The sequence below is a fragment of the Anas platyrhynchos genome, chromosome 12, assembly GCF_047663525.1.
Source record: "Anas platyrhynchos isolate ZD024472 breed Pekin duck chromosome 12, IASCAAS_PekinDuck_T2T, whole genome shotgun sequence".
Taxonomy (NCBI): Eukaryota; Metazoa; Chordata; class Aves; order Anseriformes; family Anatidae; genus Anas; species Anas platyrhynchos.
This window is the reverse complement of record NC_092598.1, coordinates 18995446-19007473: the sequence shown is the minus strand read 5'-3', so window position 1 is coordinate 19007473 and position 12028 is coordinate 18995446. Positions and strand designations below refer to the sequence as shown.

Here is a 12028-nt window from a genome sequence, read left to right as displayed (position 1 = left end):
ATTTCTACAAGGAATTACATTTTTAATAATATTCCTTTGAATATTTTAATACATTCAGTACTGTGTGTATCCTTGACGCTCCACACCATTACATTTTGCTCCTTTCACCCGGTCAGAGCTTACACAAACTGTAGGGCTTTGCATAACGCCTTGCGGCAGGACGAGCAGTGAAGTAACGAGGTACGGGGCCGCGGCTTCCCAGCGCCCGCCCCAGGCAGCCGCACCGCCACCACAGGTACCAGCAGTACCAGTACGGCCTCCAGCACTACCAGTACCGTCAGGACCACCACCACCAGTGCAGCGGCCAGCAGCGCCTGCTTCAGAGCAATTCATAAAAGCGTGTTTTAGGAGGAATTTCTCATTTTTCTCCACCAGGAGAAAGCGCCTGTGCGCGCCTAACCCGCCCGCCTGCCGCGCTCGGCTCCTGTCAGGACGCGGCAGCCCCGTCCCCGCTGCGCCTCTTTGGCCGTGCCTGGCCCCGGGGCTCCCCGGGGCTCCCCGGGACGTCCTCGCCGCCTCCCCTCTCCCTCCCGACGAGGCCGGCCAGGGCCCCCCGGTACTTCCAGTGTCGGGGGCCGGGGCCGCCCGTTACGGCCGCCCCCAGGGCGTGCCCGCCTCGGCCCCGGGGCGGAGCGGGGGGAGGCAGGTGGGGAGAAGCCCCCGCGCTTCGGAAAGCTCCCGGGGTCAGGAGCCGCTCGTTTGTCCCTGGGTGGTCGCAGCCATGCCCGTGAGGAAGCCCCCGGTCAAACGGCGCAGCACCGACTCGGGCGTGGAGCCCGACCGCGGGGCGCTGTCCCAGGAGAAGAAGGCCCAGCGCACCGCGCTCTTCCTCAGAGACTTCGAGCAGCAGGGTAGGGCCGGGGCCCGGGGCCCGACCCGCCGGGGCCGGGTGGGCAGAGCTCAGAGCCCCAGCAACGGCCCCCGCGGGCGCCGCCGCTCCGTGAGGGGCCGCCCTGGCGGCGGGGGCGGGGGCCCGGGGCTGCTGAGGGGCCCCGCGGCCTGGGCGCCTTCCCCCGCTGCCGGCCTGAGGCGTTCGTGGTGTCGGGGTGCTCGTCGGTGGTAAGTGTGCCCGTTTTAAGTCTCTGCGCCGCCTGCGGTGCTGCCACGCTTCTCCTTAGAAGGTGGGCAAGAGGGTAACGTGCTCTGGTGTTATTAATGTCAGTGTTGCATCGAGCCGCTCGGAAATAGGTGCAGCTGCACGGAGCTGCCTGAACTGGAGGCTTGCTTGCAAATCTCTTTGACTCCAAGTCAAGTCACCCTATCGAAAACATGAAGTTGTTTTATGTGATCCAGCAGTGATTTTACTCGGAAATATTTAACACGTGTGGCAATAAAAGCCGGTTTTGTTTTAAAGCTAAGGAAAGCATCCGGGAAATGAAGAAAGAGCTTGATGCGCTCTTGCAAACGGCTGAGAAGGCGTTCACAGTGGAGTTGCTGAAGATACCACTTGCCATCAGAAAAATGAAAAGAAAAGACTTGCTTAGTAAGTATGTGTGATCAAAGCACTTGGTATTTGTGAGCAAATCAGACATCAGAACTTCCATGTGTGCCCTTGACTAATGTGAGAAAAAGCTGCAAGCTGGGGGACTTTTATGAAAAAGGTTTCTTTGCCTGCTGAATATTTTAAGCTGATCAGCAGCGGTGTTACATTGCAGGTGACCGGTCAATACTCTCATTCAGGTAGACTGATCTGTGTAACGCAGGGTGTAGAATTAGTAGGTAACAGTTTGGTCTGGAGTTGTCTTTTTCTTGTGCTCTTAAGTCATCTTACTTAGAGCCTGAAGAGACAAGGAGTGATTACAAGTTTTTAGTAGTGTCTGTGCTTAAAAACTTAAGAACTGCTTTTCATCTGAACATGTTCATCCTAGCCCCAGAGATTGTTTTGTCTTTCTGTTAATCTGAAGTCCTTGACTATTGAGCTTTTCTCATGTAGTGTTTATAGGTGGTGATGCATGAACAACTTTGATTTTAACCTCATTTTTATGCAGCATTTTAAGCTGTGGTGGACACTCAGCATCAGATGTATATTCTGCTGAGAACTGATGTTTTTGGAATCTTCCTTGCAGCTGAAGTTGCAGGGGCAACACAAAGATCAGACCTGACTCTTGTAGACCTTGAACTTACTGTAAGCCTTTGTGCTGAATGCACATTTGAATGCCTTTCTTGAAAGCTTCTACCTAAAAGCATTGGCTTTCAGCAGTGCAATGCTTTTTTTTTAAAAAAAATGTTCTCTGAAGTCAGGCTACATACTGTGTGACTAAGCTTAGTATACTTTTAAAGACTAAATGTACTGAAGTAGCCGAAGATTTTTCTTTATTATTGTTTAGTGAACTGACTATCCTAAAGGACTTGTTACCTAAGATTATCTATTTAAGCAACTGCAATCTGGAATTACTTATTCAGTTTCACAGTCTATAAGATAAGAACCTGCAGATAATAATTATGCAAGAAATAGTATATGAACAGGTTATACTTGCTTGTGTTACAGATTTGCAAGGAAGGGAGGAAGTGGCTCTTGCTGCTGCAGTGGTAAGTGTATCGCACCTTGCAGACTGGAGATCTTTTTTTCCTACTATAAAGATTTCAGGCAAATGATTTTGTTTGGCTATATGTTTAAAAAGATGAGATGAAAAGGCTACGCAGCCAGGCATGGTGCGGTTATGAACACTACCTAGAGATTTAGGATCATCTGTAGGCAGCAATCCGGATGTTCCTGAAAAACAAGCTGGCATTTAGCCAATCCTACTTCTGTCACTTACTTCTATGCCCCTTTGTTTCACTGCCTTCTGTAAGATAATATGCATTTGCTGGGTAAAAACTATTGACCTCTTTGTTGGATAAACATTTTGTAGAGTGACTCTTCTCTAGAAGATGTACCAAATCCCAAACTGATGAGGACCAACAGCAAAAAAGGCAAGTCACTCTACTAATATATATTTTTGCTCTTAATTTTTGTGTGATTTTAGTGGTTTCAACTGATTATTTGCAAATGTTAAACCTGGAGAATATAAAAGTGTGTAGCTAGAAGTATAACATACAGGTCCCACCAGTTTTTGGTGCAGAGGATCATGAGCTATGCTGCTGTTGAGGTACTTGAAAACATGAGAGTTTCCCACTCTTTGGATTTATCACTGAAAATAGTGAGAAGAGACAGATTTAAGTGACTTGTCAGTGCATCACAGTATAGCAGAGGAGCTGGGAATGTTGCCATGTTATCTCATAGATTCTGCTTTGACCTGAAGCTTGCAAGGAAAGTACCATTCCTCTTTGTACTCCAAACTGTGATAAGAAGGACACTACCACTGAAATGCAGTTCAATTTTATCTGGGGGTTAAAGGGTTATCTAGTGCCTTTTAACGATCCAGTGCGTCACCATGTCTGTGACAAACACACAATTTGCTTTGAACTCTGTCCCAGGCAAATGACCATCAAATAACAGAATTGATACATAACTCTGAGTGGATAAATAGCATTAAAGGAAAAAAAAATGGTGTTTTATGATCTTCATGAGGTCTTTATTTTCCTCCTCTTTCTAATATATTTCCAGTTAAGGTAACTACAATTGTTGAATATGAAGATGCCAAGCATACTTCTGCAAAGAAAATATCTAAAAAAGTAAGTTTGTCCTAAATAAACAACATAAGGGTCTAATCAGAACTGCTATGAACCCTGTTAGGTCCATAACCAGGCAGGCAAATGACCTGTTGCTTGTTCGTTTGAAAAGTCAATTGCTTTAAATTCAATTTAAAGTAAGTTAAGCCAGGCTAAACTGCATAGTGTGTTAACTTCAAAATAAAATACGGGATCTGCACTTTCAGTAATTCATTCAGACTTTCAAGTACTGAAGTAGTCATTCTCTCTTGATTTTTGAAGTCTTGATGGTTTGAGGAATCGTGTTTTGTTGAAACTTATTCTAGTTACTGAACCTTGTATTAGAATAAATGTTTTTCTATGTTTGTATGACTTACATACTTTATCCACATTGCTCTCCAAAACAAACAGCAAAGGTGTATTAATTTTACCACCTCAGTCCTTCTGTGCAGTGCCTCAGCCAGACACTGATGTAAGTGTAAAGATGATGACTCAACAAAAGCAAAAAGATTATATGTCCCTCAAGGCTCCATTTTAGGGCCGGTACTTTTCAATATTTTTATAAACGATCTGGATGTAGGAATAGAAGGCATTTTGAGCAAGTTTGCTGATGACACCAAACTTGGAGGAGTTGTGGACTCGAATGAGGGTGGAAAGGCCTTGCAGAGGGATCTGGATAGGTTGGAGAGCTGGGCGATCGCCAACCGCATGAAGTTCAATAAGAGCAAGTGCCGGGTCCTGCACCTGGGACGGGGAAACCCTGGCTGCACGTACAGACTGGGCGATGAGACGCTGGAGAGCGGCCTAGAAGAGAGGGATCTGGGGGTCGTGGTAGACAACAAGTTGAATATGAGCCGGCAGTGTGCCCTGGCAGCCAGGAGGGCCAACCGTGTCCTGGGGTGCATCAAGCATGGCATCGCTAGTAGGTCAAGGGAGGTGATTGTCCCGCTCTACTCTGCGCTGGTGCGGCCTCACCTCGAGTACTGTGTGCAGTTCTGGGCACCACAGTATAAAAAGGACATGAAACTGTTGGAGAGTGTCCAGAGGAGGGCTACGAAGATGGTGAAAGGCCTGGAGGGGAAGACGTACGAGGAACGGCTGAGGGCACTGGGCCTGTTCAGCCTGGAGAAGAGGAGGCTGAGGGGAGACCTCATCGCAGTCTACAACTTCCTCGTAAGGGGGTGTCGAGAGGCAGGAGACCTTTTCTCCATTAACACCAGCGGCAGGACCCGCGGGAATGGAGTTAAGCTGAGGCAGGGGAAGTTTAGGCTGGACATCAGGAAGGGGTTCTTCACAGAGAGAGTGGTTGCACACTGGAACAGGCTCCCCAGGGAAGTGGTCACTGCACCGAGCCTGACTGAATTTAAGAAGAGATTGGACTGTGCACTTAGTCACATGGTCTGAACTTGGGTAGACCTGTGCGGTGTCAAGAGTTGGACTTGATGATCCTTAAGGGTCCCTTCCAACTCAGGATATTCTATGATTCTATGATTCTATGATATGTGGAGTTACAGGCATTAATTATAAGAAGGCTACAAGTTGGAAGGGTGTATGTTAGAAAGGCTGTTGTTTGTACTGAACTTCAGTATGAACAAACATGGTTTGACATTTTAAAAAATCTCTTGTTTTAGAATGCATACCTGCCATTTTAAATATATGTAAAACTATAAAAGGTAGCACTATAGGGCTTAACTTCTTTTTAAACAGGGAATTCTTACAGTATTCTTCCCTGGAAATACCTATTGTGTTGCCTTAGAATGCCACTTCTGTTAACTGCATTATAATATGCACACTTTCAGGTATGCAGAACAAAGTCACTGGTTTCATTGGGCTCTGGTTTAAATAGCAAACTGAACCCTATGTCTAGGTAAGTCTTGCCTTTTATAACTTGTGTAACTTACTTGAACTTATAAATACTGAATAGAATTATTTTCACATAAAGTAGCTGAGATTTGAGCCTGATAAAAATAAATCTGATCCAGATGCCTTTAATAACATGTATCAGATATATTGTAGCGATGTGAACCTTAAACAAGAAAGTACCTCTAGCTGACAAAAAGATCTTGTCCACTGAACAGTGCACAGTTGTGAAAGTTATCAGTACAGCTTTCCAAACAAAATACCTAGTGGAATAGAGTGTGTAAGGGAAACATCTTTGTTGCTTCTCGTTATGAGTAATAAACTGTTGTGTAACATAGCTGAAAGGAAGTTGTCATTAGTGGGGAAATAGATACTTGCAAAAACACCTTCAAGATAATACTATGATGGACCAAATTCAAGTCTCACTATAAGATCTAATGGGTTAAAAATAAATAAAAAACAGTGGGTATCTGCATGAAAAAGTTCTTTGAGATGTTCCTGTTCTACCTCTGGCATATATACTTGTACCCACTGGCACTTGTTTTGATACATTCAAATTGTATTCAGAAAGACAATTGAAATAATGTATCCAGGTGCCTAAAAGAAATTAGAAAGTCTTAGCCATATTTACATTATTTCCTTGAATTGGGATTATAGAATTTTTGGCTTGATGAAATCGAAATACAGAAGGCCGCTTTGCCTGGGGAAGTCTAGCTTTTCAGTTTTTGAAGACTGTGTTTATTCAAGTACAATAACATTGGTCCAAAACCATGCCTTTACAGTTATCTTCAAAATGTGTGTGGGAAAAGGGGGCAAAAGGAGCTTGTGAAGTATATTGCTGTCATTCAAATTTCTGTGAATGGAGTTAAAACCCAAAACTGGAAAGAAATTATTCTCTATATGCAGGCCAACCACACAGAACAAATGTCCTAAGAACATGTAAAATTAAATCTGCTGAAAAAGGAACTTGCCAAGAGACTCTTTCACACAAAGTTCTGGGTGATCCCTTAATTATCCCCAAATCAGCTACTGCAGCCCTCCCTTACCTACTAATATAACTAATCCTTTCATTCCCCTATGGCATTAGGTTTTAATATGTCTACTTCAGGAGGGCTTTTTCACTTACATATAACTAGATATATCATGGAACACTTTAACGTTCTCTAATTCACCACCTATCTTCATCCAAGCTAAATTAGAAATAGATGAGGAAATTAAAACAAACCAAGAAACAAATCACTACTTTAATTCTTTTTCAGGTCTGTTTACTCTTCTGAGGCTGTTAAGACTGTTGCCTCTGATTGCAGTGCTACAAATTTAAAAGCCACGCCAAAGACATCTAAAAGGTAAGGAGTATCAAGACCCTGTACACCTAAATGAATATAAATGTAGATACTAATTAATCATTATTCTAGATTTACTAGATCTTTATGGTCTGCCATTAACTTTGGTAGTGAGGATGTGAACCAGTCACATCTGCTTTGAGTGTGGGTGTTTACTTAGGTTTTCATGAAGGTACAGGATGCAGTGTTGTAAGTGAGCCAATTAACACCCACATTTACAAAAACAAAAAACAAAACAAAACAAAAAAAAACACAAACCAAAACATGTATTTATAATCTAATTTCTATTCCCATCTACCGTTCTTTAAAGATATAGTTTACAGCTTAGACTACCTCTCAGAGCATAAGCTTGATTGAAATGTGACCAATATGCATGCCCGTGTTTAAAAATAAACTGACCTCATTGAACCATCCAGATTTTCAGTTACCGTTCTCCATATACTACAGAGTTCTGTTTTGGCAGAAGTCACCAGATTGCGGTGGGTGGAGAGAGAGAAGAAGCTTGATAGTTAAGTGGGTCATGGAACCAGCACCTTTCACCATTTCACCTTGGCTTACTATAAATGTCAGACTTGTTGCCATGCAGAAGATAATCAAACCTTACATTTTTGTGGAGTATAAACAATTGTATCAAGAAAGAACTTCAGTTATTTTGCATGACGTAAGGCATGCCCTGTACCACAGAGCTAGCAGCTTCAGTATTTCTTACTACCTCCCTCTGAAATAGACTTATCTTAAGCCCAGAGGCATGCAGTTTCCTCTTCCCAAAACTGTTTATTCAGTGTTGATATTGAAGAGTGGATATTCTTGTTAGTGAGAGGTCCAAATGTCAGCTTGCCCCCTGGCCTGTAACAAGGACTTAGTTACTGCAGTGTTTCATGGACATACATCATTACCTAGTGGTGCTTCTGGCAGCACTGGAAGAGGCAAACACAATTGCCTTTTTGTTAGGTATGTTTGCTATGACATACATTTATTTCATGTGTAAAATTCTACAGAGCATAGGAAGTTAACCTTAAAGTAATGTTTTTTTCTTTTATTCTAGTATTGGACTACAACAGACTGTCTCGAGAACTGCACCTACCAGTGGAAGAGTTCAAGGCATGTTACTAAGAAGTAGATCAGTACCCCAACACAGAACTGTTCCATTTGTAAACATTCCCTTGGCTGATGGACAGGTATCAAACCTTATTAAAAAGTTTTTTCAACTTAGAGTAGCTAATCTGTGAATCATGTAATACTAATAATAGTTGTTATTATCATTAAATGAGATGCTGCTATGCAAAAGAAAGAACAATTCCTAAAATTCCACAACATAGCCAGGAAGCACATGGCTTTCAGAAAAATAGGCCATGCAAATAAAAACTTTCAGAGTAGTTTTTTCATCTTAAAACTGTTTCTCTTCATGTTTAGACCCTCTGTATGGCTGGTGGAGACCTCCGTAACATTGATGTGCAACTACTAAATCAAGATACAGTACAGCATATTCATAACTTAGTGGTAAGCTTAAACCAGTAGGCTTTTACACGCAATTATTCAAACACCTCATCTGAGATTTTCATGTGAGACACTGTTATAGATTTCAGCTCTAAGTGCATAATCCTTTGGGGTTTAAGCCTGATTTTGTTGGCATAGGCTGGAGGGAGAAATAGGGTAAGGGAGGAACAGGGAGGGGAGAAGTGCTGCACATATATAATGTAGAAAAGAACACTTAGAAGCATGTGCAGTTTGGTAACTGTCCAGGGGAGAACAAAAGCATAAGCTCTACCTTCTAGATCGCTCTGTTGTCTGTCCTTCCCTGGGTGCAAGCTGCTATTCTCTATCCCATTCACAGTGACTTACAAAGCTACAGCTAAGTTTCAGTTCTTGTTACAATCTATTAGTCTGTGTCTCTTGTTGCATAAGAACTACTCCTGATAATTCTCTGCTGTATTCGAAATACTACCTATCTTACTTTTGGTTCAAGGAAGTAAACTGTTTTCAAACAGAATGAAATGGAACAGAACTTTGCTGCATATAGTGCCTGACTTTCCTAAAGACAGACTTTTAGATGAATTAATCTGCAGCAGTAAGTATCTATCTAGGCCTAAGGAATATTAATCACTATAGTCTTGCAGGTATTAATTCAAATGCAGCTATAATGAGTTAAGATACAGACCTAGAAGCTGTCTTTATTTTTATATCAAGGTCCTGCCTCTGTAGGTAGAGAATAGGGAGTGCTTGCTCCCTACTTGCATTTAACAATGGTGATTTTTCTATTTTTTATAAGAACTGTTTGGTACCTTGAACTAAATTATTTTTCCCTCCCCTTAGAGTGAGCTGACTGTACTATACGGAAAGGCCACAGCTAAACCAAATTAATGGAACTGTCTTCTGACTCAAGGATTGTATGACATCTCTTGCTTGCCTCCCCTGAAGTGTTCAGAGAATGTTTATAATGTCTTAATAAAGCTGTATACTGCCCAATAAATGTTTTATACAAATTTATACAAAAGCTTAAACTGTGATGTGTTCTTATCTCTGTAAAGCATACAAATGCAGAAGAAAATTCTTCCACTTTCCCAGCTTCATAAAAGCTTAGTTAACATTTTAGTTCAGTTCATAATAAAGTGAATAATAGATTGATGGAGAATACAGGTTTCAACTCTGATATTCTTAATATTTTTTTTTACGTAACATAGAGCTATTTAAGGTCATTCTTCCATGCATGCCACAACCAACATTGTTACTATTTTATTAGTTTACTGTTCGTGGGGTCTTCCCACTGACAATCGCCTTGAGTTCAACTCAGGACTTAAGCTGAAGTGCATGTTTTGAAGTGCTTGCATAAAACTTGTAATAAAAAGTTGAATAAAATCATGTAATTTCATTTGGTGATATTTGCAAATTTGACATAAGCAAATCTTAAGTCTTATGCTATGATCTAATATATTAGATTATGGTAATTCAGCTTTCCTCTGAAGGACCTTTTTTCTAATAGTATTTTTGAGTAACTGAAAAGAAAGACTTGACATCTCTTTGCCATGCCAGTCCCACAGTTACTACTTAACTATTTCTACAACTTGAGGATGCTCTTGACTTTTACTCTGCCAGTAGTGACTTCAGTGAAAGTGTTTTCACTGTGACAAAAGATAGTATGGAAGAAACGTACTTCTAAAACTTAAATAAAGACCAGCTTCTAACAGTTCTTTTAGTTGATGGAAACAAACCTGTATTTCAGTACTTTACTGTGTAGTGGGTTTATGTGGCAAGGCTTTGGTAGCAGGGGGCCATAGAGCTGGTTTCTGTGAGAAGGATCTAGAAGCTGCCCCATGTTTGGTAAGGGCCCCACTGCTGACCAGAGCCAAGCCAATAAGTGATGTTGTCTGCACCTCTGTGAGAGTGTACTTAAGACAGGAAAAAAAACCATGCTGTGCCACACAGCAGCTGGGAGAGTGAGAGGAGTGAGGAACAGCCTTGCAGGGACCAAGGTCAGGGAAGGAAGAGGGGGAGAGGTGCTCCAGGCACCAGAGCAGAAGTCCCCTGTGGCCTGTGGTGAGGACCATGGTGAAGCAGGCTGTCCCCCTACAGCCCATGGAGCGCCACGGTGGAGCAGGCAGACCTGCACTGACAGAGGCTGCAGCCTGTGGGAGACCTCTACCAGAGCAGATTTGAGGCCAGACCTGCAGCCCATGGAGAGGAGCCCACACAGGAGCTGTTGCCCGTGGAGGACCCAGGTTGGAGCAGTTTGCTCCTGAGGGATGGACCCCATGGTACAGACCCATAGCTGGAGCAGTTCTGGAAGAGCTGCTGCCTGTGGGCAGCCCACGCCACATCAGTTCAGCAAGGACGGCATCCCATGGGAGGGACCCCACATTGGAGCAGGGGATGAAAGTGACTGAGAAGGAGCAGCAGAGAAGAAGCGCTACAGCCTGACCATAAACCACATTCCCCTGCACCGCTCAGGGAAAGGAGGTGGAAGAAGACAGTTGGGGGAGGTGTGCTTTTGGTTTCTTTCCTTTGTTTCTCACTTCTCTAGCTTGTTAGTAATAGGCAATAAATCTTACCATCTCCCATGGGTCTGTTCTGCCCATCACAATAATTACTGTGCGATCTCCCTGTCCTCATCTCAACCCTTGAGCCCTTTCCATCCTATTTTCTCCCCGTTCCTCTTTGAAGAGGGGGAGTGAGAGAGTGGTTGTGGTGGAGCTCGGCTGCCCACCTGAGTAAAACCACCACAGTTCCTGAAACCATGATCAGATATTTCAATTAAGGAAAAAGCTTTCTAGGACATGGAAGACAACGGTAAAGAACATGAAGTTAAAATACACATTTAAACCTGGACTATTAAAAAATACGCCTACTCTCACTTGGTAGCAAGAAAACAGATGAATAAGCCTTTCATTCAAATTACACACAAATCTATAGTGTGTCTTCACTTTAAATCATTAATGAAAACTTAGTTGTGAGTAATTAATAGTTTAATCTTCATCAGTTTTAACATAAATTGATGAGCATCATATCACCATGGTATCTGCTTCTGATTATTGAAGACAAATGGATATTTCAACATGAATAATTTAACCTTTCACTCCTGTACTATGCTAACGTATATGAAATTACAAAGCAAATACTGGAACCTGAACTTGTAATTGCAGTATTGCACAATTTCTGGAGCCAGTATAGTGTTAGGTACGGCTTTGAAAAACAGGTCAACACACCCTTGTTGTGGACCTTGCTGGGGTTTAGGTATGGAGGTAGTGATAATACCAAAATAGCTCATTGTCTAATCCAGCCTGCTCTGTTAAAGTATCTGAGGTTTTAAATTTAATAGCCTTTTAGTCACAAAGCTAACTTCAAGAGCTGGGGAAGCATTTCCAGGCCCTCTAACAAGGCAAATTCACAAGATACACCAACAAAGCAGAGCTTTTCTATCAACTCAAGTTGCTCTTGTATGACCAAGCTAGGAAGCTTCTATCACTCTGTACCTACCTCCTTTATACCAATTGTCTCAACTTCCGTTAGCCTAAGGCTATACGGGAAGGCTATAGCTAAAAAAAGGGTTAGTAACTAAAAAAAAAATCCTGATGTTCAACTACCTCCTTAATATACAGAAATTTCTAAGGCTTCTAGAATATTAAGTCTGACATACTGCTGTTTGGGGGGAAAATAGTAATCTTGCTCCGCTGAGTACTTTTTAATTTCTTTGCAAACAGATCTTCAGCAGAACAAAGCTACTTTTTATTTTTTGGTGA

The 12028-nt window shown here is 42.5% G+C and overlaps 1 protein-coding gene across 2 annotated transcripts; it reads left to right on the top strand.

Annotated features, from left to right (window-relative positions):
- The first annotated feature begins 246 nt into the window (after positions 1-246).
- Positions 247-10849, top strand: LOC101794145 (borealin-2). 2 transcript variants are annotated; one of them, XM_027467215.3, is made up of 10 exons: positions 247-851; positions 1355-1483; positions 2489-2529; positions 2853-2913; positions 3548-3615; positions 5391-5458; positions 6711-6797; positions 7840-7972; positions 8208-8294; positions 9108-10849. In XM_027467215.3, exons 1-10 carry the CDS (start codon positions 722-724, stop codon positions 9153-9155), a joined length of 852 nt encoding a protein of 283 aa, XP_027323016.1. In that variant the 5' UTR covers positions 247-721; the 3' UTR covers positions 9156-10849. The 2 variants fall into 2 exon arrangements, with proteins under 2 accessions (XP_027323016.1, XP_027323017.1); XM_027467216.3 differs by lacking the exon at positions 247-851 and adding an exon at positions 858-1059.
- The last annotated feature ends 1179 nt before the right edge of the window (positions 10850-12028 follow it).

What these genes read in the sequence shown, in the direction of transcription:
- LOC101794145 (XM_027467215.3), top strand. Translation starts at nt 722, where the DNA reads ATGCCCGTGAGGAAGCCCCCGGTCAAACGGCGCAGCACCGACTCGGGC. An exon ending in GAGGACCAACAGCAAAAAAG is followed by an intron (nt 2,914 to 3,547) that starts GCAAGTCACTCT and finishes ATATATTTCCAG; the next exon opens with TTAAGGTAACTACAATTGTT. An exon ending in TTCCCTTGGCTGATGGACAG is followed by an intron (nt 7,973 to 8,207) that starts GTATCAAACCTT and finishes CTTCATGTTTAG; the next exon opens with ACCCTCTGTATGGCTGGTGG.